A 27,834-nucleotide genomic window follows, 5' to 3' on the forward strand; every position below is an offset into this window, starting at 1 on the left:
TACTCCTGGTTCGTGTCGCTCGGGCGCCATTGTCCATCACGCAGCGAGTTCGACCATCAACAACTTACCCATCCCACTTTCATGAGTGTACCCTGCCAGTGAACAACACCCCGCTCTCCCAGTGGCCAATTCGACTTGGCTTTTTCCTGGCTTTCCGGACGGGCTCTGTTGCACCAGTTTATAAAATTGATAACGGGATAAATGTTTGCAACGATGAAGGCTAGGCAGTGGGTGGCGCTGTAGAAACGCAGTTTTGGACAGCTGCCCGTATTAGGCGAAATGGACCCGCCTGCTCCTAGTGAGCAGGCTGTGGGATCTATCAAGCAAATCAACAAGCAGTCGATTCACCGCATCTGCTCGGGGCAGGTTATCCTGGACCTCGCGACCGCAGTGAAGGAGCTTGTGGAAAACGCGCTGGATGCAGGGGCCACCAACATAGAGGCAAGGCATTCGCTGGATATGCATAGCGACACTGCTCAAACCTTTGAGCACTCAGCGTAAGCACCCCCAGTCCACCCACACCACACGCCCCGTGCCTTCGCATCGCTCGGACACCTCCCGCTCCCGCTGGCCCTCGTCGCGCTCGCAATCCCACCCTTGCAGGTCCGGCTCAAGGACTATGGCGCCTCGCTCATAGAGGTCGCGGACAACGGCCGCGGCGTGCCGCCCGCCGACTACCAGGTCAGCACAACCTGCAGAGGCGGCGGGTATAAGGCGATTGTGTGTGTGCGGGGGTGGGTGGGTGGGTGGGTGGTTTGGGGGTGGGCTGGGATGGGGTGTGGCGTGGGCGCCTGGGGCTGTGGATTCTTTCGATCGAGCAAGGACGGCGCGGGCTGGACGGAACGGGCTGGACGGAACGGACATTGGGAAACGTTTAATCTATTCCGTGCCATACGACCCCTACAACAACTGTTGCTCACATGTGCACACGTGCGCGTGTGTCGCAGGCTCTTACGCTCAAGTACCACACCTCCAAGATTGAGTCATTTGATGACCTGGCGGTGGGAGGGGGCGTCTTGGAAAGGGAGGGGGGCGGTGTGTGTGGGGGGGGCGTCAAAGGGGGGGGAGGGCGTCATGGGGGGCGGGAAGGGTGTCATGGGGGGGGGGGGGGTTGTAAATACCAGCCCAAACTAAACCAAAACCAACGAAAACGGGAGTGCAGGCAGAGGCGTTAGTTGCAAGCGATAATACTTATGGGGGGCTGTGTGGCGGTAAGGTGGCGGCGTGAGGGCTGCGGGCAATGAGGCGCCATGCGGGGGCTGTGGGGGCCGTGGGGTGGTGGGTTGGCGGCGTGAGGGGGTTGTAGATACCAGCCGGTGGGAAGGGGGTCATGGAATTGGGGGTGGGGGTGAGGGGTGGAGGCGCGTCAGGGGGGAAAAGGGCGTTGAGGTGCCGGCGTGAGGGGGCGGCGTGAGGGGGCGGTGGGACTGAAACTAGGGCTGTTCTGGATGCATGGGGTGGTGGGTTGGCGGCGTGAGGCGGCGTTGGCGCGTCATGAGGGAGCTGCGGGGCTGCGGCGTGAGGGGGCGGTGGGGTTGGGGGCTGGGGCTGGGCGATGGGTTGCAGGGCCGTAGGGCCGTGGGTCTGGTCTGGATGCGCGGGGCGGGCGGTCGGTGCGGGTGGTCGGGACGTGCTGCGGGCCCACTGCAGTGGCGGTAGGGACGTGCTGGGGGGGTGGACGTCGTGTCTGCGGCGGCGGCAGCAGCTACCGCTCCCGGCATGTGCAAAGCCCACGTTGGCACGTACCCTCCCCGGTGCCGTCCCCACGCCCCTGCTCCCCGCTCACTGGGTGGGGCTTCTGATGACGATGGGACTTACTCGTTGGGCTCAGGCATGATTCGCCCCTCCTAGCCCCCTTGCCCCCCCCCCCTACTGTGTACCTTTGTACCTGGCTACGACTTCACTTCGTATACTTAATGCGTGTAACCCCCTTGTAGTTGTATCACTCCTCTCCCCTCCCCTCCCCTCCCCACCTCCCTCCCGCCCCCCTCAGTCCGTCTCCACCTACGGCTTCCGCGGCGAGGCCCTCAGCAGCCTGGCCGCCCTCAGCGCCCTGGCCGTGGTCACCCGCACGCCCCAGCAGGCGGCGGGCGTGCGGCTGGAGTACGACAAGGAGGTGTGTGGCTGCGTGTGCGTGTGGAAACACCAAAACGAAAGTTATGTGTGTGTGCGTGTGCGTGTGTCGTAGAGGGGGGCGGGTTGTGCGTTAGGGAGGCGACTCGTAGGACTGTGCGTTGTGAGCGTGCGTTTGTTTCTTTGCGAGCAAGTGCGATGGGAGGGCACAGGGGGCAGACGGACAGACGGGCGCAGAAGGGGAGGGCGCGGGTGGTGAACGTAGGCGGAGGACATTTGCTGCAGCGCCCTGCCCGCCTCCCCCGCAGACCCCCAAACATCAACACCACCCTCCTCCTCCCTTTTGCCCAAATCCTCCTCCTGCCTCCTCTGCTTCCGTCAGGGCGTGCTGACCAGCCGCGCCCCCGCCGCCCGGGGCGTGGGCACCACCGTGGCCGTGAAGGACCTGTTCAGCAGCCTTCCCGTGCGTCACAAGGTGCCAATGTGTGTATATATATGTATATATGTATATATATATGTGTGTGTGTGTGTGTGTGCCCGGGCCCGGGCCCGGGCCCAATGAAAGTTCCCATCATCATCAGAAAGCCCACCCAGTCACGGGGGGGGGGGGCGGCAGGAGGTGGTGAGGAGCGCGTGGGTGGTGGGCGGGCGGGGGTGCTGCCGGTTTGAGTATGTCGTGGAGTTGTCCTGCCAGAGCGTCTAGGTTCGGGGCTTGGACGGTGGCTGCCGGCACAGGGGTGCGATGTGGTGTGCGCACACCCCCTACTGTGCTTGCCTGGCCCACGAGCTGACACACACGCACACGCACAGGAGTTTCAGCGGAACATCAAACGCGAGTTCGCCAAGGCCGTGTCGGTGCTGCAGGTGCGGGGTGGTGTGTGCGTGTGTGTGTGTGTGTGTGTGTGTGTGTGTGTGTGTGTGTGTGCGGTGTGGAGGTGGAGAAGAATGGTGCGGAGCTGCAGTTGCAAGCCCGAGCCCGTGCCGTGCCATTGCGCTTGACCGGCATCCGGTGCAGCTAGCCAGCCCCCCCCTCCCCGAGCCCGAGCGCGGGCACCTGCAGCCAGGCCTGCAGCCAGGCTGGTGGCACTCCCGACCTTCCAATTTCCTTACTTATGCCCCGCCACGCCTAAACGACGCCGCTGCTGCCACCCCGCCGTGCAGGCCTACGCGCTCATCGCAACCCACGCCCGCATCATCGTGACGAACCAGGTGCGCGTGTGTGTAACCGCCTGTGCGCTTGCCTGTGTGTGTGTGTGTGTGTGTGTGTGTGTGTGTATGCGCGTATGCGTGTTCGTGTGTGCATGTGTGATTGTGTGTGTGCATGTGTGTGCGTGTGTGTGTATGTGTGCAAGCCCGGTGCAGGCGGCAGCGGCTCCTGCAGCCACATGGAACAGGCGTCTCTTGCAGACCTCCCGCGGCTTTTCTGGCAGCACAGCTCCCACCACTCCCGCCGCCCCGTGCAAGCATTCTGGGCACCACCTACGCACACACACACACACACACACACACACACACACACACACACACACACACACACACACACACACACACACACACACACCTCTTCAGGCCGGCAAGGGCGCGGCCCGCAGCACCGTCTTCACTACCTCCGCCCCCGCAGCCGTATACGAAGGCTACGTCTCTGCCGCCGCTGCCCCAACAGCAGCAGCAGCAGCAGCCGGTGGCGGCGGCGGCAACCAGGCGGCAGCGCCCTCCCGCTCCCCCTCTGGTGCGGTCCCTTCCAAGGCCCCAGCCGCGGCCCCGCTGCCCGGCTGCCTGTCGGTGGTGCTATCGGCCCTCGCCGCCTCGCCTGTCGCCGCAGCCGCCGCCGCCGCCGCTCAGGCAGAGCAGCAGGACGCAGATCCCGCGGCCGTGGCCGCAGGCGCGGAGGCGCAGGCGCAGGGCGACGCAGCGGAGCCGAGCGCTGACCCCAGCAGCCTCAGCCTCAGTGGCAGTAGCGGCAGTAGCGGATGTAGCGGCAGTAGCGGCAGTAGCAGTGGACGGCGGCGGCAGGTGGCCGCCATGCTGGCGGCGTTGCGTGACAACTGCGTGTCGCTGTTCGGGGGGCGGGCGGCGGAGGCGCTGGAGCCGCTGGTGGTGGGGCCGGATGAGCAAACGGGCGTGGCGCTGGTGGGGTGAGTGGGGGGTTTGGGCAAAGATGGTTGGGAAAGCGGTAAGGGTGGGCAGTGGGTGGGCAGTGGGTGCGCGAGTGTGGGGGTTGAGGTGGGTGTGGGGGGCTGCAGCGCTCTCCTAGCTGCATTCCCCACTGCACCCCTGCCTCGCGCCTTCTGCTGCCCTCCCACCATCCGCTCCTCTCCACCCTCCCGCCCACGGCCCGCCATCCTGCACCCGCCAACTCCCGCCTCCCGCCCTGCACCCGCCCACCCCCGCCTCCCCCCCTGCACCCTCCAACCCCTCCCCTCCTCCTCCCCCTGCACGCACCACGGCGCCACCGCAGCCCCCACCTCCCCCACCTCCCCGTGCCACCGCCAAACCCCACCTCCCCCTGCACCCGCCACCCCTCCCTGCACGCACCACGGCGCCACCGCAGCTGGGTGTCCCGCGCCGGCTGCGGCCTCAGGGGCGACGGCGGGCGGCAGTTCTTCTTCCTCAACGGCCGACCCGTGGACCTGCCCAAGGCCGCCAGGCGCGTGGGGATATGTGGTCGTGACCGTGGCCCTGGCCGTGTGTTGTGAAAGAGCGCAGGGCAAACAGTACCGTGTGTGTGTGTGACTGTGTGTGACTGTATGTGTATGTGTGTGTTTGTGTGTGATTGTGACTGTGTGTGTGTGTGTGTGTGTGTGTGCGTGTGTGTGTGTGTAACAACGGTTTACAGTTGTTTATCAGATCACGTGATCGTGTATCCGGACAACCCGTAGTTGCGAGTGCCAGGGGCGCAGTAGCACCTTGTTTGTCGCGCATTGGTCGAGCAGCACATGTCTCCCAAGCCTACGCGTAGCGTTAGACGTCAGTTTGGCCACAGGAGCCGCACCTCAATCTATTGTGGTTAGACACTGATTTGGCCCTAAGAGCCGCACCTCCGTCTATATTGGTGAGACTTCGGTTTGGCCCTAGGAGCCGCACCTCCGTCTATATCAACACTGCTGCGAGCCGGCAGCTGGCCACCATGCATTGTTTGTTCGCCTAGCAAAAAGTCATGTGTGTGTGTGTGTGTGTGTGTGTGTGTGTGCTACAAACCAACAAAACGAAGCCCGCCAGACGGCTGTGTGTCTGTGTGTGTTTGTGACTGTGTGTCTATGTGTGTGTACGCATGTGGCCTTCCCCTCCCTCCCTCCCTTCCAGCCTCCCTCCCTTCCAACCTCCCTTTCCAAACTCCCCCCCCCCATGCTTGCATCCTGTTCCCACTGTGTGATCCTTGCAACCCCCCACGCAGGGTGCTGAACGACTCGTTCCGCTCTCTGTCCTCGCCCGCGCACGCCGCCTCCTGCCGGGCCATGGCGCTGCTGGCGCTGCAGGTGCCGCGCGGCGAGGTGGACGTCAACGTCACGCCCGACAAACGCAAGGTGGGAGTGGGCGGGGGGCTGTGCGTGTGTGGGGAGTGGGCTGGGACCTGTGTGTGTTGAAAAACACGAGCGACATGTATGTGTGTGTATGTGTGCGCGCGCGCGAGAGAGAGTAGGCTAGGATGTAGGTGTGGGAGTGGACTGGTATGCGGAGTGGTTTCCACCATTGGAGAACCAGTGGAGCGTTGTGCGTGTGTGGGGCGCTGCCGTACGGTTGTACGGCAGACGGTTCAAGCCTGACTGAACGGAGCCCCACCTCCTGTCGTACACCCTTCCTCCACCTACCACGCCACGCCATTCGAATGCGCCCAGGTGTTCATGGCGGCGGAGGAGCGGCTGTGCGGCCTGCTGCAGCAGGTGGGCAGGGAGGGCGCCGCGTTTGCAGTGTGTGTGTGTGTGTGTGTGTGTGTGTGTGTGTGTGTGTGTGTGTGTGTGTGTGTGTGTGTGTGTGTGTGTGTGTGGCGTGTTGTCTGTGGGGCGAGGCAGGTTGGGCGGTGTCAAGGCCGCTCAAGGCGTGCCGGGTGGCCATGCCAGTGCCTCCACACCGCTGACTCGCGCACACACTCCTCCCCCCATTGCGCCTGTTGGTCGTTGCCATCAGCAAACTACCGTAGTCATGCCTGCAACCAGCCTATGTTCATGTCTGTTGTTGCTTGGCACCGTGGGAGCCACCGTCCCCCTCTACCCCGCCAATCCTTCCCGCAACAGGCGCTCGCGGCGCTGTGGGAGCCCTCCCGCTGCACCTTTGCCGTCAACCAGCCGCTTCAGATGGCCTCAGGTCCGGGGGCGGGGGCCCTCCTGGCCGGCGGCGGCGGCGGAGGAGCAGGCGGTGGAGCAGGCGGCGGCGGTGGAGGCGGAGGTGGGGGCAGCCGCCTGGTGGCGGGCGGGTGTGGCAGCGGCGTCGGCGGCGGTGGTGGCGGTGGGCTTGGGGCTGGGTTTGGGGCTGGGGGTATCGGGCGGCGGCAGGTGCAGCTGCCGGTGGTGCGTGGCGGCCGTGTGGGTGGCGGGCGGGCGGTGGCGGCGGCGGCGGCGGCGGCGGTGCAGGAGCAGGAGGAGGATGCAGAGGCAGCGGCTGGGGCTGAGGAGGAGGCTGGGCAGGAGGCTGGGGAAGAGGAGGAGGGGGCACCGGCTGCCAGCACGCCGCCAGCCAAGCGCGCGCGCCGCGAGCCTGGGGGTGACACGAGCACGGGTGGACTGCGTTCCGAGCTGGAGGAGGGGCAGGAGGAAGCTGGACTGCGGGAACAGCGGCAGGGCGGTGCGGACGGTGAAGATGAAGCCGATGACGACGGCGGCTGCGGCGGTGGCGGCGGCGGCGGCTTGCGGTACCCAGCCGCGGCGGCGGCCGGGGCCGTGGAGCCGTCGCCTTGCGCGGGTGCCGCGTCCCGGCAAGGGGCACATGCGGCGGCGCCGTACCGGCACCCCTTCCTATCCATGTTCGGTGGCTTCGCGGCAGGCGGCGCCAAGGCCGCTCCGGCGTCCGCACCCGTGGCAGGTGCAGCCGACGCAGCTGTCGCCGAAGCAGTAGCAGCAGCGGCAGTAGCAGGAGGAGTAGCGGCAGTAGCAGGAGCAGCGGCAGTGGCACCAGGCGGCCCGCCGGCCACGCCAGGCGCCCGGCCGAGCTCGTCTCAGCTGCAGGCGGCGGCTGGTGGCGATGATGGCGGTGGTGATGACTTCATGGAGGTGGAGGAAGCTGCGGACGAGGTGGCTGCGGCGGATGAGATGGATGAGGCAGATGAGGAGAGGAAGGCGGAGCAAAGGCGGGAAGAGGATGGGATTGGGGGCGCAACCACAGAGGGGGCGGGGCAGGCAGCAGCAACGGCAGCGGCAGCGGAGGGTGTAGGGGCAGAGGCAGCGGCGGCGGCCGCGTGGGTGGGCGCCGGCGCCGCGCCGCCTGCGGCGGTGCTGCGGCTGTCTCCTGGGTGCCTGCAGCAGCAGACGGCGGCGCGCGTGGCGTTTCTGCGTGAGCAGCAGGCGCGGCTGCAGGTGCGGGTGCAGCAGGAGCGGGAGGAGCAGGCGCAGGAGGCGGCTCGGCATCGCTTCGCGCAGTCGTCCTTGCAGGTGGGTGGGTGGGTGGGTACCGGTGCATGTGCCAGTCTGATTGCGCAGTGTCGTCCCACCTTGCAGCTGTGTATTGTTTGAGGTGTGTGCGTGCATGTGTCGGGTATGGCGTACGGAGAGGGCACAGCAACGTGCATATGCGCCGTGCGTACGTGTGTACTGCCCGGGACACTGAACGTGTGTGTGTGTGTGTGTGTGTGTGTGTTTGTGTTTGTGTCGGTGACTGCAGGACGGCTCCGGGCCCACCGGCGCTTTTGACGGGGCAGATGACGCGGCGGCGGACCCCGAGGAGGGCGGCGGCGGCAGCGGTCGGGCCGGCGGTGGTGGTCTGACGCGCGCTGAGCGGGAGGCGGCTGCTGAGCGGGAGCTGGAGCGCGTGTTTAGCAAGCAGCAGTTCAGGGAGATGCGGGTGCGTGGGGCTGGCTGAGACCGGGTTGGAGTGGTTGGGTGAATGGGACTGAGTGGTTGGGTGAGTAGGAATAAATGGTTTGGTGCGTGGCGCTGTTGCCTTTCGCGCGCACCGGTATCCATGATATGGTGCGCCTGCGCCTTTCTAAAAACCACGTCACATATTATCACGCATCACAGTACATAACACACATTACATTACATTACCTTCTTCAACAGGTCTTGGGCCAGTTTAATCTGGGATTCATCCTGGCGGCTCACGGCCGAGACGTGTTTATCGTGGACCAGGTGGGGGAATTACATTCATCATTAGTTAAGGGAGTGATAGACGGTAGACCATCTTGCGGAACATGAAGCGTTACGGGGAAGGGGCGAGAGTGCCGTACTGTGCCATGTGTGCATGTGTGTTTGTGTGTGTATGTGTGTGTGTGTGTCTGTTTGTGGCGGTTGTGCCTCGCGCTTTGCGCGCAACCCGCCTACGAACCGCTGTCGACCGGTGTCACGCCTGCGCTCCCACGCAGCACGCCGCGGACGAGAAGACCACCTTTGAGCGGCTGCAGCGCTCCGTGGCCCTCACGCGGCAGCCGCTGCTGGCCCCCATGCCGCTACCGCCCGGGCTGCTGCTGCCGCTGGACCAGCTACTCATACGGTGAGCGGGTGGGCGGCGGGGTGGTGAGGTCAAGGGCGAGCGTGTTTGCTGTTTGTTAACGGGAACTTAGAAGTGTGCGCGCGCTCCACCACCACCACGCCGCAGGGAGCACATCGACGTCTTCCGGCGCAACGGCTTTGACTTCGTGCAGCGCACACCCGCCGGCCGGCTCGTGCCCGTGCCCTCGCCGGCGCCCGCGCCCGCGCCCGCACCCGCGCCCCTGTCACCAGCTGTGCCCGCCGCACCGGCTGCTGCAGCGAGTGCGGCTGCTGCGGCTGCTGCGGCTTCAGCAGGTGGAGCCGGTGGTGAGGAGGAGGGCGCGCCCGCCTCGCCCACCGATGCCGCCGCCGATCCGGAGCTGAGGGAGCCGGAGGAGGGGGAGGGGCAGCGAGGCCCGGCCATAGAAACGGACGGCGGCGCGTTGGCGGGCAGCGCTGGCGGCAGCGGCGATACGGATGTTGTCATCCTGGACGCATCAGACGGCGGAGTGGATGCCGGTGACGGCGGCGGTGACGGTGACATCATGGAGGACGGCGGCGGCGGGAACGGCGGGGGCGGCGGCGAGCTGCTGCTGTCGTGTGTGCCGGTCAGCCGGGCCACGGGGCAGCTGGGTGTGGAGGACGTGGTGGAACTGGCGGCGCTCATCAGGGCGAGGGAGGAGGGAGGGGGAGGCGGCGGTGGTGGAGGAGGAGGAGGAGGAGGAGGAGGGGCAGGCGGCGGTGCGGCTGCCGACAGGTCGTGGGAGCAGGAGCTGCGGCCAAGCAAGTGAGTTGGGGTCGAAGGGCTGCATGTTCGGTCTTACTACCACCCGTCCCAGAGCACAGCAACGGCAGAATCTCCAACACTAGTTCTCCACACCGTTCTCTGCTCGCTTGTTCGTCTTTTACCAGTCCGTATCTATTTCGCGCCAGCTCGCTCGCCTTTGTGATTTATTCACCTGTGCGTGTCCGCTCCCCCCCCCCAAACCCCGACCCCAGGGTTCGTGCCATGCTGGCCAGCCGCGCCTGCCGAAGCTCCATCATGGTGGGGAGACCCCTGGACCGGCCCCAGATGAGGCGCGTGCTGGACCGACTGGCGGGTGAGGGGGGTTTGGGTTGGGGTTTGGGTTTGGGTTTGGGTTTGGGTGTAGGCGAGGGTGTAGGCAGGTGAGGGTGCACCCTCGAAGTCGGACGTGTGCTGTTTGCCTCAATTCCATTGGGCTCGGGCAAATACCCCACCACCATCACCACCCTGCCACCTCATCCTCCCTCTCGGTATCGGTCCCGCCCCACGCAACGGAATCGACAGCCCCCCAACCCCCCGTTTTCGTTGGTTTTGGTTTGGTTTGGGCTGGTATTTACAACCCACCCCCCACCCCCCACCCCACCCCGCCACACGTCACCCCACCCGCCGCTGTAGAGCTGCGCCAGCCCTGGAACTGCCCCCACGGCCGCCCCACCATGCGGCACGTGTGTGTGCTGCCGCCCGAGCCAGCAGGCCTGCCGCCCGCGTGAGAGTGGGGGTGGGGGCGCAGCCGCACAGGGGGAGAGGGACACGACGCAGCAGCGGGCCAGGAGGGGCACGAAGCAGCGGGGCGGGGCGGCAGCGGTGTGTGTGCGGGCTGGTGTGCTAGATCGCTAGTGTTTTGGGTATGCGTGTGCATGCGTGAGTGTGTGTGCGTGCGTGTGTGTGTGTGTGTGTGTGTGTGTGTGTGTGTGTGTGTGTGTGTGTGTGTGTGTGTGCGTCAGTGCGTGTGCCACGTGGGTGCATACAGTAGGTTGCAGCAGCTGCGTTGACACGTGGCTGGTGGTGGAGGCGGCGGGACGGGTCAAGACACAGGAGCATGCGTAATGGAGCGCGCCGGAGCGCGTTGCACCCATGGGCCGGGAGACAAAGACCTGGGGTTGCGGGGAGCGGGGGCGTTGGGTCTGTGTCGTGTCTGTGGCTGCGTGCGACCGAATGAACGCCCTCGCGCGCAGATGGTTCAGGAAGGAGCGTGCAGGCGGTGCGATGGGACAGGGTTGCGTAGGGGCAACAGGTTTGCGTAGTCCCGTAATGTGCGGCGCATACCAAGACCCCAGCATTGAGCAATTGAGTTGCGCCGTCACGGCATGAGCGCGCGGCTGGTCGAGTGCCGGAGTTGCTATACCAAGGCGTCGCTGGCTTGTTGGCGGGCTGGTACTTGCTGACGCGCATTCGTCACAGGGGTCGTATCTTGTTTTCGGGGTAATGTCTAGCTTATGCAAGAACGGCCAGGTGGCCGCCGTCTTTTGTCTGGGCACATGGCGGTTTGAAGGCTTCTCCATAGGTGTTCGGACAAAACCCGAGACATTAGCCCCCAGGCAGGGTTGCGTAGTTCGTAGTACGCGTACTATATACTATGTCCTGTACTACGTACTGTACGCTGCCCTCGTCGGATAGTACGTGAGGAAAATACGTTGTGCTGGGGAAACCAGCGGGGTGGGCCGTGGCAGCGCAGTGGCGGGCGAGGGACGCGAGGGGTGCTGGAAAGGATGTCCGTCGAAGTTCGCGAACCATGGCTGCTCTCCGCACTGCAGCTGTGTTTTCTTATAACAATATGAGTATAATAATTTGAAGGAAATTCCACTAGAAGACTATGGCCGCACAAATCCAAATTCACACCGTTTCGGGCATGGTGCGGGCACGCGCGCGTGCCATGTTTGCACCGGCTTTCCCCCCGGATTTCGTAGCCCAGCGTATTGTGCAACGTATTTTAACGTACTGTACTAGAAATCCTAGCACGCTGTATTAATACGCGTGTTATGGATGCGGATTACAATTGAATACGCGTGTTATGGAGAGAGGGTCGCGTACTAGGCAACCCGGGAAGGCGCTGCTGTGACTGCGTGACTGGGTCATAGGATGGGAGGGACAACGCCGCAGCGTAGCGGAGTGGCGTGGCAATTGCAAGGGCGCACGGTGGCAGCCCCGTCGCAGGCCAGCCAGTTAGAGAACGTCGGGTAGGGTGCGCGGTGCGGGCGCTGCTCGTGAGGGCGTGTGAGGGTGTCCCCAATTGCATGTGAGTGATGAGCCCCGCCAAGCCAGATTTGCGCCCAGCTTATCCGCACCCAGCAAGAGTACGGTATTATTACTTTCAAGCTAGAGTTCTTATACCCCAGCAAAGCTTTCGATGCTGGGCAAGACCAGTCGTCCGAAACTTGCCTGCCATCTTGCCACTCCTGCGCCTCGCTATCACGACTACTTGGCGCGATGATGATGTTGTATACTAGGTTAAGATAGATATCGATCACCACTTGTCACGCTTTCAGTAGTCTTGATGCACAGTTTGTCAGCCATGCGAAGTTTGTTCGGGAGCCAGCTGCGGCTGCGCCTCAACGCATGGAACAGGGCACGATGTGCAGATACTCTTATCCTGGGCTGCCTTCTTATCCTTGGGCCCCTTGCGTTGGGGCGCAACGCACAGCAGTCTGCGGGCGCCGAGGGGTCGGGCAGTTTATTATCGGGGCTCAAGACGCTATTCAGTCTGAATAACGGCCTGTGGATCAAGATTATGTTCTATTGCCATGCGGCCCGGTTCCTTGCCTCAGTTTCACTTTCCGACTCAGCGTACTGGGGCTACGCAGCGCCGCTGGCCTCTTACCTCAGTAAGTAGTGATGGCGTCATAAGTTGGGGCCAGGCGGGATCCCGAGATCCTGCCTGGCGGCCCAGGGGTAGTCGGAAAGCGCGGGCGGGTGCGGTCGCGCAACCCTTCACTCCCACAGAGCGTTGCCCTCTTCCCCCTTCCCCCCTCCCTCCCCCCTCCTTGGCCCGCCGGCTGTCCCTTCTAACTTATTACCGATACCCCGCAGTGCGGACCATACCCTCCGCCTACCACCTGCTTCTGGGGCCGCGCCATCAGCCCTCGCCTGTTGCTAGCATCGTGGTGTTGCAGGCAAGCTGGCCCCGCACCCTATTCTACATCATTTCGCTACAGGTGTGTACGGACGTACGGTGTGTACTGTGCGTGGGCGCGGGCCGCCGTAATTGTGTGTGGATTGTTGAGGCAGAGCCAGAAGGAGCGAGCGAGGCTGCTGCGAGAGAGCCGGGGGGGGGGAGGGCATGGGGGGATGGGGACATGAATGTAAGGCCTACAAAGCTGGAATGTGTAGGCTTGCGCATGGACGGCGATGGCATGTGTTGCAGGGGGAAGGGCGGGAGTACGGAGTACATACACACATGCACATGTCGTTGCGCCTCTGCCATCTACTTACTTTCTTGTGATGTGTACGAATGAACGCTCTGCTGCATGCAGAGAGTCAGCTTATCGCTGGAGGCGGCGGCACTGGTGTTCCATTTCCTGGCCAACTGCATTCTGTGCGTCTGGTATAGCAACCCCGACACGTGAGTGGTGCATTGTGAGCGAGCTGCTGCTGGGCGCAAGTGCCGCGTGTGCGTGTCCTCCGCCGCCCGCTGTAGTTGGTGCAGATGGGCCCCTGGTCTAGGCCCCATGTTCCTTACCCTATCTACAGCTGCCCCCACGGCCTTGTCACCCAACGTACGTGCGTGTGCAGGCAGGACGCCCCTCTGCAGGGCTTCCGCGCCGTGTGGCCGGTTCTTCAGGTGCTGCTGCTGGGAGCGGCCTCATGGGCCTTCCACTTCAGTAAACGCGGGCAGCAGCAGAACCAGCAGCCGCCGCAGCGGACGCAGCACAAGGATCATCAGGCAGTTGCAGAGGCGCCCTCGTACTGCTGCTGCCTATCATTGCCGCGCAGCAGCAGTGAGAAGTGGGCTTCAGCAGCCGAGCAACACGACGACCATGCTGCTGGCTCGTCGTGCGCGGCAGGTGCGTCTGGCCGGCAGCAGTCCTCAAGCAGCATCGGTTCTTGGCCCGCCGGGGAAGCGGCTGCTGCTGCTGGGAGGGAAACGCCTGCTACTGCTGGTCACGCCAAAGCCTCATCTGGATGCAGCCCAGCGGCTAGCTGCCAGACGACGGCAGGGGCAGGGGCAGGGGCAGCTACATCTGCGGAGTGGCTGCTGTCCCAGCCATGGTTGGCGCAAACGCAGCAGCCACAGCCACAGCCGCAGCAGCATTTGCAGACACAGGTCAAGTGGCCAGCCGCCGCCAGCACGGCTGCCACCTCTGCTGGCGGCGGCAGCTCCGTAGCCGCCCTGCAAGCGTTGCGGCAGCAGCTGCTGCAAGGCCGTGCTGCCGAGTACGCTGCCCTGCTGCTGCAGGCGCCGCCGCCGCCGTACCGCAGCCGCACGCGGCCCACAACCCAGTTCGCAAAGATTCGCGGCATGGAGCTGGAGGAGGTCGCACAGGACTGGCAGAAGCGGCTGCAGGAGCATCTGGACAAGCAAGGCCTGATGCTCACTGGGGCCTACATCCGGCGTGGCTGGTACGCACGGGTTGTGCGTGCGGGGGTACGGGCGTGCGGGGGTCGCCGCAGTGAACGGACGTCGCAGTATGGGCGACGGGCGATATTCGTAGCTTCCGAGGGAAGGGTTGCGCGCCAGCGGCGATGGCCTTTGAGTCCATCCATCCACCGGCGTGCACTGGCTGGGATGGCTAGCTAGTACGATGATGTAGGAGGCGCGCGTCCCGTAGTTGGTGCGTTCCTGATGATGTGCTTGCATGTAGGCTTGCCTGCCTCATTGTGTTTACGGCCGTTCCTTTGACTTCCTGCCTGCTTATTGCTTGCTTGCAGCATTGAGCTGGTGGTTGAGTTCGTGCGGCTTCCAACGGCCGCCGCTGGTGGTGCCAGCGGCACCGCTGCACGCGAGGGCGACGCAAAGCCGACTGCCCCGCTGAGCTTCGCGCAGCTGCAGCAGCTGTTACAGACGCTGCCGCAGCCGCTAGGCCCGCCTAGGGCTGATGCGGGCGTGACTATGGTTGCTGCACGGGAAACAGCAGTGGGCGCTGTTGTGGACGTGCTCAGACCAATAGAGGTGCTGGGCTCGGCCGCGGTGGCGCCCGTAGTGCAGGCCCCGCTTCTGGCGGCCTGCACCTCATTCCACGGACCTGTCGCTGGAGCGGCATGCTGGGTGACGCCAGGTGGCCAGACGGCGGCAGTGTCACCACTTGGCACTGCGCTGCCGCCGCGCTTCCTGTCTCTGCACCCGCGCGTAGCTATGCTACCGCCACCGCCTCAGCAGCCCCGTGCGCTTGGAGCAGCTCGGAAGCAGCAGGCTACGGCGGCTCGGCCGCTGCTGCTAACTCTGGAGCTCTGGTTTCCGCCGTCGTCTGCAGGGGCCAGCGCAGACGGCGGCGGCAGCAACAGGGCAGCCGCAGCGGTTGAGGTGCTGCTGCGGCACCGCCACCGCTACCTGCCTGCGACCGCGCGTCGGCTGCAAGAGGGAGGTGCGTCAAGGGCTGACGAGCCTGCGGCAGGGATCGGAGCGGCAGCACCAGCGAGCCCCGGCGAGGGCTGCGTGGAACGCTACGAGGTGGATGTGAGGCTGGGCGACGGCGAGTCGGCTGATGCCGTGCTGGAGCCGGGGCTGCTGCAGGTGGACGTGCGCTGGGGAGGCCTTCCGTACATGTCCCTGCCTGTGCTGCTGCTGCCGTCAGCCGCCGCAGCAGGCGGAGATGCAGCAGTGGCGGCTGCCGCAGCCGGCCTCGCTGCGGTGGACCTGGCGGCGGTGGGCGAGGAGCTCCAGCGCTTCTGTGACTGGTTTGGCTGCCGCGGAGAGGCCGGCAGTGACGTAGAGGCGGGCGCAGAGGGCACGGCTACCCGGGAAGTAGACATGGATGAGGATCAAGAGGACGACGCCGATGAACAGGACTGGTCCGGGTCTCTGCTGTACGACATTAGCCTTGTGCTGTTCGGCGAAAACTGCATGGCCGTTGCCGCCGGCAATACTGACCTCGGCGACGGTAGCAGCGGTTGTGGGCGCAGTGGAGGCAGCGGGGGTGGCACCCCGCGCGCGCACCTGCTGGCGCAGCGCTTGGTTGGCAGGGTGGTGTTAGCCCGGGACCTGTTGCAGTATGCGGAAGCCAACGCTATGCCGCACCTGGCAGGTCTGGTGGCAGGGCAGCTGGTCACACTGCAGGAGCAGCTGGCGGCGGCGGGCGGCGGCGGCAGTCTCAGCAGCAGCGGCCTCGGCAGTCAAGCCGCGGTCGGGAGTGCTGGCGCCAGCAGCGATGGAGCCAGCGGTGAGGCCAGCCGGGGCGCCAGGGGTGCCGGCCTGGCCCCGGTGGCGGCAGCTGATGCACCGCCAGCCGGGGGCAGCGGCAGTGGAGCAGGGTCTGGACCGCAGCCCGGCAATGCCTGCGTCGTCTCCGGAGGTGGAAGCAAGGACCATGGAGCCCACATGGCAGCTTGCTGCTGTGACACGTCCCCTGACTGCGACGGCGGCAGCGGCTCCACGTCTTGCGGCGGTCGCGATGAACCAGTGACGACGTCGCTGCGCTCAAACCCGGCGCCTGTACGCGCCGTCGCCTGGCGCGCTCTGCTGCTGTTTGCAGGCATGGGGCGGGAGGCGCCAGAGGAGGCGGCGGCGTTTTGCGAGGCGCGCACAGCCTGGAACCTGCGCAACGCGCCGCTCATGTGAGCTTTTGACTGATGAAGGCTGGGCATGACTAGCTTGACCTTCGAGCTGTACTCCTCCCCCGGCCTCGTTAGGTATCCCGTTGACCTTACTTTCACCTCCTGACATTTGTGTCTGCTGTCGCATGCATCGTGCAGCGAGGTTTTCGAGCTGCTGACGTGCTTGTCGATGCTTGCACGCTACTATGTCCCTGTCGCCATCGGCCCGCAAGCCCCCGAGACCTTCACCGGCACGGTCACCTTCATCGGGCTTGTGCGCAGCGGTGCCGCATTGATTGTGTTCACCGCGCCCCTGCTGCTGGCGGCGTGGGTGGTTATGCCGCTGGTGCTGGCCGTGCTTGGCGTGCCGCGTGAGGGGCGCGTGCGGGCGGCCGCACAGGTGCAGCAGCTGCGGCAGTGGGTACGCGCTGGGCCCGCCATCTGGCTCCGATATGCGGCTTCGGTAGGACTGCGCGTGCGTGTGCGTGTGCGTGTGCATGTGCATGTGCATGTGCATGTGCATGTGCATGTGCATGTGCATGTGCGTAACACATGATGTAGTTTGCAAAGCGCCCCACGCAATGCATGTTAGTCCAGTGATCGCGCTATCACAGCGCCGTGAGTTTAAGCATACAGGACATGCCGTCTAAATCTGTTTGGTAGGAATCCCTGGTTCAAGCTGCTTGTCTCCTCCATCGATCGTCATCACAGGTGGCCAGCAAGGCCCTGATGCTGGCGCTGCGTGTGTCGCCGCCGCCCATGTGGCGAGCCTACTCGGTCGGGCTGGGGATGGTGGCGGCCGATGGCTTGTTGCTGCCCGTGGCGTGTCTGGTGAGGGCTTGTGCCTCGGGTCTGGGTGTACAGTAAGTTAGAAGGGTCCGCGGCCATTCGGCACATGTTTAGTGGTTCCCACATATGTGTCACTACTTCTTTTAGGCCACCGAATTGAAGAGCTGGGCGCGTGGGCCTGGGGCCTTGCGGCCAATGGCTGGAGGCTCCGCAGCGTTTAACTTCCGGTCCGTTATTTTCCTTCCCCGTGTACCCTGTCCCCGTTCCCGCAACTACCGCCCCTTCCGGCGCTGCTGCTGTCTGCTGTACGCATGCCGGTGCTTGCCACGTACCTTGCGTCACCCTACTCGGGCCTCGAGCTGCCCGTGAGCAGCAGTGGCACCAGCTACAGCGGCAGTACAATGCCTCTCGATGCGCTGACATGCGGGGCGTCTGGCGATGCGTCGTGGGCCCGCACCGCGTATGCGGCGTGGCTGGCGGTGCGGCTGGAGGCGGTGGCGCTGGCGGCCACGTGGGCGTGCCACGTGTGCCTGCGGCGACTGCCCATCCCGCCGCATGCACACCGCCGCATGCAACCTAGCCAGTAATGGGCAGCGTGCCTTCATGGTCTGTGTACGGTACAGGCTGTGCATATGTACGTGTGTGAAGACAGTGTCAAGTTGTCGCACTGGGTGCTGGCCAGTATGCCGTACCAATTAGCTTTGCTGGTATGCTTGAAATTCCCGTCCTGTGATGCGGCTGTTTTGAGACTCCTGGATACCACTGCATATTGTTGAAGCAGTTTGAAGCGCACATTGCCGGTCTACTGATGGAGAGAAGGACACTATGGGCTCATGCACCTGCCGTCATTTATGATTTCCCTGCTACTGGATACTGCGTGTGATACACATGTCGCTTAGCAGGCTAGTGTGTACGGCCGCTCAGATAAAAGCACACCGTTTCTCAAGCCGAGCAGAGCCAGTGTACGTAACACTGAAGGGGGGGCGATTCATGTATGCTGACCCAGCCTTGAACGTACTACTGCAATGCGAATGATGATGTCGAAATCGGAGCGCTCGCTGTCCGAATTTGCATTGCACGCGCAATGTGTATCTGATTGCGTCCAGGGTGCGTTCCCGGTTCCGTGCCGATCACTGTGCAATCACCGAAGCGCTGAATATACTTGTTGCGTTGTTCCATTACATGATAACTGGAGGTGGCTCTGAGGTATCTCTATCTGAAGACGTTGCGTATTTTGTTGGCACATACCGTACGGGGTACATTGGGATGCATGCTGCTGGGGCTCCCTGCGCTTACCGCTCCTTCGTTCTTAACGCCCCGACGCGCACTGCACACAAGTCCCATACACCCCGGGTGGCTCCCGACGTGCGCCCGGAACCTACCTAAAACTTGTTGCAGGGTTCAAGCACTGCGTTGTCGTGATGTCCAGCAAATCTGTGTTGTCGTGATGTCCAGCAAATCTGCAAATGTTTATCATGCCATCGATCAGTGAAATCCTTAACGGCGTCTGCATGTCTGTGCCGTGCCTTTCTATGGCGGGACGGGCGGGTCGGCAAGCTTTGGACTGCTAGCCGTGTATGTTGTGACCTAAATGTGGTGCGACAGCGCGTTTATGTCGCGATAAAAACGGTATGGTCCATCTGTTGCATACACCTGCAAGCCCTTGCGTGGCCACCGCGGCGGCTGGTTGGCCGGACGGAGTCCTTGAGGGGATGCGTTGCCCTATCATCTTAGCTATTGCGTTGCATGTGAGCGCATGGGGCCGGATTGGTGGGTGTTTAATTTTGATCAGGAACGCTCTAATGACGTTGTGAAGGGCGCGGCAACGAGAGAGCTGTGACGCAGAGCTCGCAGTCAAGTTTCCCCGAATGCGTGGCATCAGACGTACGGTATGCGCGTGCGGTGGTTGGGTTGGGCCGTGGGAGTACGTGTTAATTTTCCGTGGGTGTTGGAAGTTTGAGACCGTGTTCCCGGCAGTGATGCGCGAGTCGCAACAGCGCAACCCGGTCCAACGGACTGAGATTCGGAGCGCTGTGGGCGAGGGGGGGACCGAGTCTCGCCAGGCCACCCTTGGATTGAGCGAAGAGCAGATGGAAGTATGAAGCTGAACAGACCACGAAGTGTCATAATGGAAGGTTCAGGCAGGTTGGCGAGGTCCCGTAGGGTGCAGCTGACGCCCATACCCCAAGCAGACAGCAAACAGTTTGCAGCGGCAGACGGGCAGAGCAGAAGTGCATGGCTGGTCGAACGCCGGAGTTACTGTACCGACAAGTTGCTGGCTGGCTGGAAGTTTGCTGATGCGCATGTTCGGTATGGCGGGAGGAGCGTCCTATGGGAGCAAGCCTACTAGAGCTAGAGTAGGCCGACGGCGTTGCAGGCGGCACGCCCCTGGGGTCCAGAGCAGGGTGTTCGTTCTCCACGTCACTGGCTCGTGAACTGCGTCAGCAGGTCCCTCTTGTAACCAATGCAATCTGTGGGCACGCGCACGGCGTGGGTGCGGCCAGGCCCAATGCCAGGCCTGTTCCGCTGAGGAGCAGGGGAGGCCCCTGAGGGCCCTGGAAGTCATTTGAGAGCGCTTTAACATATCCGGATCACGCTGAGGCGCGCATTTGAGCCACAGAGTAGCGCTAGGGCAGCAGTCGACGGGTCCGTACGGGTCCGTACGGGCCATCCCGCGGGGCCATCCCAAACGGGGACTGAAGCGCCGGTAACTGCAGTTCATTGCGCCATTATGTTCTTACGAATGGGGAAGTGATACTTGGCATGTACGCTTATGTTTCACAAGCAATAAAGCGCTTGGCGTCGGCGCAATTGAGGATGGACCCTGACGCCTGACGGAGACTCATTATCGGTTTTTGCCATCGCAACCATAATTACACTTCCCAGGACACAGGGCCTCGCGCCTGACGCTCTCGCTTCGGGGGGTCTTCAAATGTCGCCCGCGACCCTCGAACAGCAGGCTTTGCGGGGCAGCCATCCTGTGCGCCGTGCGGATATACTTCTTGGACTATTTGCACTGGTGGTCGGGCTCCTTGTGGCTAAGAAAAGCGAGCAGACATGGACGGGTGCAGCAGCTTCGCTGTTAAGTCTGAGCCACTGGAATACTCTGGTCACGTACGCATGGTTTCTTCGACTACTTTCGGCGCTCACGCTCCCGGACTCGATTCACTGGGGCATCGCAGCGCCCTTCGCGGTATACGTATGTAAGTTGGGCGGTATTCGGGGCAAAAAGCGCGTCTGTAGTGTCAGGGAAGCCCATTGCTACCAGGTTCAGGCCTATGGAAGTACCGAGCCGGAAAAGTGGGCAAACCCTGCCTTTGTCTCCCTTCGGACAGCCCGCGGGTTCACTTTATGAAGGCTCTGCATCCTGACCACTTGCAACTTGACGCACATGTTACAGCGCGCACGCTGCCCCAAGCGTACCTCCTCATGCTGGGCTCCAGACATCAGCTTTCACCTGCTGTGGACGAAGTCGTCCTCCAACGGCACTGGCCCGGCGCGCTCTTCTGCTTCCTTTCACTCCGGGTAATGCGGGCCATGATTTGTTCCGCAATGCCATAGGCAGCGCTGGTAGCGGCGCGTCGGGGTTTGCCGCGCCAGTCCGTGCCGTGCGCACCGCAGTACGGGCGTGCACATATGCCAGCTTGAGCTGTTCCCCACACTTTGTCAACGGGACATATGCGCGTGGACTGAGCCATTGACAAGCTTGAGCAACGCCATAAATTTTCAAGCATCTTGTGTGCCAACTCGCAGCACACAAGTGCCGCGATGGAGGTGGCGACGCTGGTGTTCAGTCTGGTGGCCAACTGCATTCTCTGCGGCTGGTACAGCAACCCAGCCACGTGAGTGTGTGTACGGTATTTGTATGAGAGCGCGCGCGCCTGCCTGTCCAACTGGATTTATGACATAAAATTTTAGCGTAACAGGGTATGCAGGCTACTGAGGCTAGCTTCTGTGCTAAACGAGTCCCACCATTCACCTGCACCCGCAGCCAACTCAACCCGCTGCGTGGGATCAGCAAGGTTTGGCCAATGATTCAGTCCGTTCTGATCGGCATCACCACGATAATGCTACACGAGAAGTCACGGCGCCAGAGGCAACCGCGGCCGCTGCCCCACGCCCGGGAGCGGCAGCCTCAAGAGACTTGCGGGGCGGCAGCGGAGCCGGCCGCGCGTGACCCCTGCGAGGCGTCCGGTCATGGCAGCAAGGACGCCGGCGCGCTCCTGGTGCCGGCGGGCTTGCGGCGGAGGGCGGCGGCAGGAGCAGGACTGGGTGTGGGCGGACCTGGCACGGCGGGTTTGCACGCCACGGTTTGTGACGGGGCGCAGGCTGAGGAGCCAAGCCCTCTGGCCGTCGGAGCCGCAGCTGCAACTGCTGTTCCGGCAGCCCCCCGCCCCGACCCCGAGACAGGTTCAGCGCCACAGCCGCAGTCGCAGCAGCCGCTGCAGCCCCTGCTGGGCGGCAGTGCAGATCCCAACTGTACAGACAAGCTGCGTCAGCCTCCGCCGCAACAGCTGCCGCAGCAGCAGCAGCAGCAGCAGGCCGCCGCCGTGCCAGCTGCAGCAGGGGTGCCGCCGCCTGCTGCGCTGGCCGCTCTGCTGCCCGGGCGGCCGCCGCCGTACCGCCGCTTCGTACGGCACACCACGCACTTTGTCAAGGTGGACGGCGTGGAGCCTGAGGACCTGCCTCCCGAGTGGCGGGAGAGGCTGGTGGAGGCAGCGGCGCGGGAGGGGCGGGTGGTTACCGGCGTCTACATGCGGCGAGGCTGGTGCGTCGTGGGTTGGATCTGGGTCTGGGGATCTGGGTCTCAGAATGTGGGCCTTGGGATGTGGGTCTTTGGATGGATTGAACCATGCCTCCAGTGGTTTGGAATGTTGGTGTCGCGGGGCTGCTAGCTCAGGCCCCTTGTGTGTCACAGACGTTTGGCCGGCGAGATGTGGGCTGCAACTTACACCAGACCTTGTCGTCTTGGCTCGCTCTGGGCTCCATAGTTGTTGTGATGACCGCTCCCTTCCGTTACCGTACCTGCCTTCCATCACTGCCCTGCCGCTCGCAGTGTGGAGCTGGTGGTTGAGTTTGTGCAGCTGCAGCTGCCAGGAGCGCAGGCGTGGGCTGGCGGCGCTCGAGGAGGCCCCGGCGGACTGGAATGGTGGGCAGCAGGACCTGCAGGCTGCAGCTCCGGCCAGGGTAGCGAGTTCGCGGCAGCCGTGCAAGGTGTGTTGGCGCCAGTCATTCTGGACCTCTTGCAGTCGCAGCAGCTGCTGAGGTTGCCGCACTCGCTGCTGCCTCAGCCGGATTCGGAGCCCCGGGCCCGGGCGCGAGATCAGAGGGAGGAAGCCGTGGTAGCGGCGGGGGCTGCCGCACACGGGCTGGGCTCGGCCGCGGCGGCTCCAGCAGCGCAGGCCCCGTTTCTGGCGGCCTCCACCTCATTCCACGGATCCGTTGCTGGAGCGGCATGCTGGGTGACGCCAGGTGGCCAGACGGCGGCAGCAACTCCGCTTGGCACTGCGCTGCCGCCGCGCTTCCTGTCTCTGCACCCGCGCGTGGCATTGCTACCGCCACCGCCTCAGCAGCCCCTTGCAGCTCGGGAGCAGCAGGCTCCGGCGGCGCGGCTGTTGCTGCTGACTCTAGACCTCTGGTTTCCGCCGTCATCTGCTGGGGCCGGCGCAGACGGCGGCGTCGTAAGTGGGGCAGGCGAAGAGGTATTGCTGCGGCACCGCGACCGCTACCTGCCTGTGACCGTGCGCCGGCTGCCTCTGCGCTGCGGCCCGGGCGCTAGGAGGGCTGTGATGCGAGCGATGGCGGTGGCAGGGGTAACAGCAAGCCCCAGCGAAGGCTGCGTGGAACGCTACGAGGTGGATGTGAGGCTGGGCGGCGGCGAGTCGGCTGATGCCGTGCTGGAGCCGGGGCTGCTACAGGTGGACGTGCGCTGGGGTGGCCTTCCGTACATGTCCCTGCCTGTGCTGCTGCTGCCGTCAGCCGCCGCAGCAGGCGGAGGCGCAGCAGTGGCGGCTGTCGCAGCCGGTCCGGCGGCGGCGGACCTGGCGGCGGTGGGCGAGGAGCTCCAGCGCTTCTGCCGCTGGTTTGGCCGCCGCGGAGAGGCCGCCGTCACCTACCGGGCAGCAACAATGGCGGCGGCGCACGGCAGCGGCGGCGGCGGCGGCTCTGTCTTTGTTCCGGGTGGTGTTGAGATTGAGCACCAGGATGCTGACGTGGATGAGGATGGTGCCGGCGGCCTACTGCATGACGTGGGGTTCGTGCTCTATGGCGATGACAGGATCGGGCCGCGCGATAGCGGCAGCAGCAGTGGAGGAAGCAGTGGCGGCGGCGACTCAGCGTCCGGCACGGCAGCAGGCGGCATCTCGCGCGCACACCTGCTGGCGCAGCGCTTGGCTGGCAGGGTGGTGTTGGCGCGAGAGGTTCTGCAGTATGCGGACGCCAACGCCATGCCGCACCTGGCAGGTCTGGTGGCTGGGCAGCTGGTCACACTGCAGGAGAAGCTGGCGGCGGCGGGCGGCGGCGGCGGCAGTCTCAGCAGCAGCGGCCTCGGCAGTCAAGCCGCGGTCGGGAGTGCTGGCGCCAGCAGCGATGGAGCCAGCTCCGAGCCTCCGCCGACGCCGTCACTGCTGCGCTCCCCGCCGGTGGCACCTGGAGCGGCGGCGGCTGTCCCCTCCCTAGCCTGGCGCACTCTACTGCTGTTTGTGGGCTCGTCGCAGCAGGAGAATGTGGAGGCGGCGGCTGTGTGCGAGGCCTGGAAAGCCTGGAACCTGCGCAACGCGCCGCTCATGTGAGTGGCAAGGGCTCAGCTTAATGACCGTTGGGCTTGAGTGGTTCCATCGCCCACGATGTCTCTGGAGGTTTATCATTCCCAGGTGTCAGTACCGTATCCTTGCTGTGACCTAACAGTGCCGCTGTGTCGATATCCCTTGCATACCTCCCATCCTGGCAGCGAGGTTTTGGAGCTGCTAGCGGGCTTATCGGTGCTTGCACGCTACTACTTCCCTGTCGCCATCGGCGCCCAAGCCCCCGAGACCTTTGCCGGCACGGTCACCTTCATCGGGCTTGTGCGCAGCGGTGCCGCTTTGATTGTGTTCACAGCGCCCCTACTGCTGGTGGCATGGGTGGTTCTGCCGCTGGTGCTGGCCGTGTTTGGCGTGCCGCGTGAGGGGCGTGAGCGGGCGGCCGCACAGCTGCAGCAGCTGCGGCAGTGGGTACGCGCTGGGCCCGCCATCTGGCCCGATATGCGGCTGTGGTGAGACCGGGTGTGCACGTGCATGTGCGTGTGCGTGTGCATGTGCATGTGCGTGACACATGCATGATGCATTTTGCAAAGCGCCACACGCAATGCATGGTAGTCCAGTGATCGCGCTATCGCAGCGCCGTGAGTTGAAGCATACAGGACAAGGTGTCAATCTCGGTTTAAGCTGTCAGCTCATCGCTTCGCGCCTCCCTTGCTTGTGTCCTCCATCGATCGTCATCACAGGTGACCAGCAAGGCCCTGATGCTGGCGCTGCGTGTGTCGCCGCCGCCCATGTGGTTGGCCTACTCGGTCGGGCTGGGGATGGTGGCGGCCGATGGCTACCGGTGACTAGACGGAAGCTGGGTGCAGCTGCGAGCAGTGGTGCCACGGTTGATGGCCACTGCATCACCATACTCGGGCCTCGAGCTGCCTTCGAGCAGCAGTAGCACCAGCTACAGCGGCAGTGCAATGCCTCTCGATGCGCAGACATGCGGGGCGTCTGGCGATGCCTTCTGTGCCGTTGGCGCCACTGGGGCCCACGCGTCGTGGGCCCGCACCGCGTATGCGGCGTGGCTGGCGGTGCGGCTGGAGGCGGTGGCGCTGGCGGCCACGTGGGCGTGCCACGTGTGCCTGCGGCGACTGCCCATCCCGCCGTCACGTGCGGTGCGCGCCGCCGCTGCCACCTAGTGGTGACAACATATCAATGCGAAGGTTTGAGCACGACCTTTGAAAAATGCTCTATGAAGGCACTGCAGTACGATGATGCCGCTACCGTAATTGCTTTGTCACATGGCTATGCGAGACTGTATGGTACCGTGTTACCTTGATACTTTATGGAATGTGCGGGCTGGGTCATTAATGTCCTTAGATTGATGCAGCAGCATTATTGGCGGAGCTCATTGCGGTACGCCGGTACGGTATGGGATATGCCCAAACAGCATTACACAGGTCGGAATGGTTTGTCTTGTGAGGCCATGTTAACATTGTGCTGGGAATGGTGCACCAGATTGCTTTGACTAATGGTGGTAAGATATTGCTTTTGTCGTGGGCAGCTGTAATAAGCTGGCAGGTTGGCCCAGCTGGTTTGCCTGGGGTTGGCCCAGCGGTTTATTATGCTAAATGAATGCTGCGATTGGGCGCTTGGTCTACGATGAAGGTGCAAGCTAACAGCTTTTGGATTGGAGGTGCCGATGTCAGCTTTCCACACTGCCCGCAAGAGCCACAGTTTAAGCGCTTTGAGCGGCGCCTGCAATAATGAGATGATGTGCTCTGTGGCCTGCTGCAAGTCTGCTGTGGAACATGGGGGAAGTCTGGGTATGCTTGAATCATCAGAGGGACAACGGCCTGCAGGCCACAGATGTATGGGGAACATGCCTATGCGTGCACCTTCCGCGACAAACGGGCTAAATAAGAATGGTAATTGTGGTACGCGTATGCGCTATTGAAGTTTCGCAGACTTGGTGCGAGGGCATTGACTGGGCACTCGGAATAATCCCCATTCGTGTGCTGGCCGTGCCGCGCAGTAAACAGGAAGCGGGCGTGACTGAAACATGGGCACAGTACATGGGCACATAACCATTCGGGCTTGACTGAAACATGGGCACAGTACATGGGCACAGTACCGTGCACATATTTCAGTCAAGGAAGGTTGGTACTACGGTATTGCTGGCTGGTTGAATGGTTTTGCTGTTACTGAGGAGCGAAGGACTTGCGGGGCTGGGGAGGGATATTGAGCCGGCTCGGCCAGACCTTGATTGAGGGCTATGTTCTGTAAACGCCAGATTGGGACGATACGAGCCGGAGGCGCCTTCGGCACGTGAACAACCGCCGGTTGCTTGCTGGGACCGATGCAATAGGTTTCATTCATCCATATGGTGCTCCTCGTCCCGAAAGCGCACGTTGCCAGACTAGACGGTGCATGGCGCCGTGTTTAACTGTTGCATTGCGCTAGTACGATTACGGTACAGAAGCCGCTGAGGTGACTGTGTGCACGTTAATGAGCCATGGCGTGGTGGGTTGCGGTGCATTATGCAGGCAGGTGTGGGTCCTGAGGCGCAGTGCGGTCTGGTCAGTGCTGACTGCTGAGCAATGTCAGCACCACACAGCTCAGTGGGGTGGTGAAGCGCACGGCGGCTCAGAAGTATGGGTGCTCCGCTCGGCGCACACTACTGTCTGCGTGCGTGCCAGGACGAGGCGTGATAATATATGATAAGACAGCTGGCCTTGGTGGGCGCCACTGCCCGCTGGCTCGCAGGTGGGAGGCGGCAGGTGGGTGGCTTCCCTAGGTGACGCTCCTACTCACCCCTGCTCCGACTGGCTGGGCCATGGCATCATGGCAATAACGGTAGCTTGTAGGCGCTGCAAGTGGCTAGGCCCTAGGGCCCGGGGCTTAGAGCAGGTTCGTGCGCCTTGTGAGCTCGATCGCTAGTTGTGTCACGTAGTAGCACTTGCAAGGTAGCGGGCATGCATTCATGCATGTGAAGTCTGGGTAGGCACCAGCTCGATAGGCCAGGCGACAGGACATGAAATTGCCTAATGGGTGTCGCCAATGGTTCATAGCGCTAAGATATATACTGCCCTGCCGCTAGCTGCTACCTGGTGCGACCGCTGCGGCTGTGCGCTAATGCGGTACTGCAGTGTAACGCGGGCGGCAACGGTCATGGCTTCTAGATGTTGTGCGCTCCATCCGCTGCTGTTTGACGTACCGTGCTGCTACGCATGATTCGTGAAACCAGATTTGAGATTATACGAAATCCGTAGAAGGTGAAAATGAGGACCGCACCTGGCTGGGCAGTTTCTCGAATTCTGGTACAGCGAGCCATGCACACGCGCCGGGCATGGCTCGGGTGTCTATGGGCGATGCTGAGTGTCCGACAGTATTACCGGTAGGTGTAGACCGGCTGCCGTGCGGTATCCTCGACATGCTGTGGCAGGGGCGCTACAGTACTGTGGCCTGGTGGTGCTGGGAGGGTGCTGGAGTGAGTCTGGTGGCGAGGGGGGAGCTTTATTTCCTGCTGGCAAGGCTGTGGAGGCCAAATTGCAGCGTTCTAGTCAGGGTTGCATAGTACGTAGTATGCGCACTACGTACTGTACGCGTACTACGTATCAGTACGCTTCTCTGCAAAGTGTACTACGTTGGAGAACACGTTGGACAGGGGGGAAACAGCAGGGGATTGGGGGCATGGAGGCCGGGGCCGTGCCTGTGGGATGCCGTGCCTTGCATGCATGTATGGGCTGCGACAAGCGAGCCGGAAGCTGTAATGGCAGCTAAAAGGCACTCCCATGCATCATATTTCATAAAAGAGGACGTGCTTCTAAACTTGTATCGTACAGTGCCTGGGCTCAGCGTATTTTTGGGCTGAGCCCCCTGAGCGAAGCGATCCAGGGGGGGCGAAGCCCCCCAGGATTGCCCCTGTCCGTGCCTGCCTGCCTGCCTGCCTGCCTGCCTGCCTGCCTGCCTGCCTGCCTGCCTGCCTGCCTGCTGCCTGCTGCCTGCCTGCCTGCCTGCCTGCCTGCCTGCCTGCCTGCCTGCCTGCCTGCCTGCCTGCCTGCCTGCCTGCCTGCCTGCCTGCCTGCCTGCCTGCCTGCCTGCCTGCCTGCCTGCCTGCCTGCCTGCCTGCCTG

The 27,834-nt window shown here is 63.4% G+C and overlaps 3 protein-coding genes across 4 annotated transcripts; all 3 read left to right on the forward strand.

Annotated features, from left to right (window-relative positions):
- The first annotated feature begins 85 nt into the window (after positions 1–85).
- Positions 86–11,737, forward strand: CHLRE_04g227000v5 (uncharacterized protein). The gene is made up of 18 exons (XM_043062026.1): positions 86–441; positions 604–681; positions 948–1,001; positions 1,994–2,116; positions 2,456–2,548; positions 2,884–2,937; positions 3,235–3,282; positions 3,643–4,208; positions 4,625–4,720; positions 5,468–5,597; positions 5,910–5,954; positions 6,306–7,655; positions 7,885–8,064; positions 8,283–8,351; positions 8,585–8,712; positions 8,818–9,477; positions 9,690–9,790; positions 10,111–11,737. Exons 1-18 carry the CDS (start codon positions 280–282, stop codon positions 10,203–10,205), a joined length of 4,032 nt encoding a protein of 1,343 aa, XP_042925378.1. The 5' UTR covers positions 86–279; the 3' UTR covers positions 10,206–11,737.
- A 58-nt stretch (positions 11,738–11,795) lies between these two features.
- Positions 11,796–19,444, forward strand: CHLRE_04g227050v5 (uncharacterized protein). Of its 2 annotated transcripts, XM_043062027.1 has the most exons (8): positions 11,796–12,317; positions 12,523–12,647; positions 12,966–13,054; positions 13,225–14,052; positions 14,362–16,203; positions 16,342–16,645; positions 16,894–17,013; positions 17,345–19,444. In XM_043062027.1, exons 1-8 carry the CDS (start codon positions 12,224–12,226, stop codon positions 17,549–17,551), a joined length of 3,609 nt encoding a protein of 1,202 aa, XP_042925379.1. In that variant the 5' UTR covers positions 11,796–12,223; the 3' UTR covers positions 17,552–19,444. The 2 variants fall into 2 exon arrangements, with proteins under 2 accessions (XP_042925379.1, XP_042925380.1); XM_043062028.1 differs by having other exon boundaries at positions 16,894–19,444.
- A 271-nt stretch (positions 19,445–19,715) lies between these two features.
- Positions 19,716–27,367, forward strand: CHLRE_04g227200v5 (uncharacterized protein). Its single transcript, XM_001692177.2, has 7 exons — positions 19,716–20,174; positions 20,372–20,496; positions 20,725–20,813; positions 20,963–21,739; positions 22,028–23,758; positions 23,921–24,223; positions 24,455–27,367. Exons 2-7 carry the CDS (start codon positions 20,401–20,403, stop codon positions 24,456–24,458), a joined length of 3,000 nt encoding a protein of 999 aa, XP_001692229.2. The 5' UTR covers positions 19,716–20,174; positions 20,372–20,400; the 3' UTR covers positions 24,459–27,367.
- Positions 27,368–27,834: the final 467 nt, after the last annotated feature.

Source organism: Chlamydomonas reinhardtii, chromosome 4 (assembly GCF_000002595.2).
Source record: "Chlamydomonas reinhardtii strain CC-503 cw92 mt+ chromosome 4, whole genome shotgun sequence".
NCBI classification, from domain to species: Eukaryota; Viridiplantae; Chlorophyta; class Chlorophyceae; order Chlamydomonadales; family Chlamydomonadaceae; genus Chlamydomonas; species Chlamydomonas reinhardtii.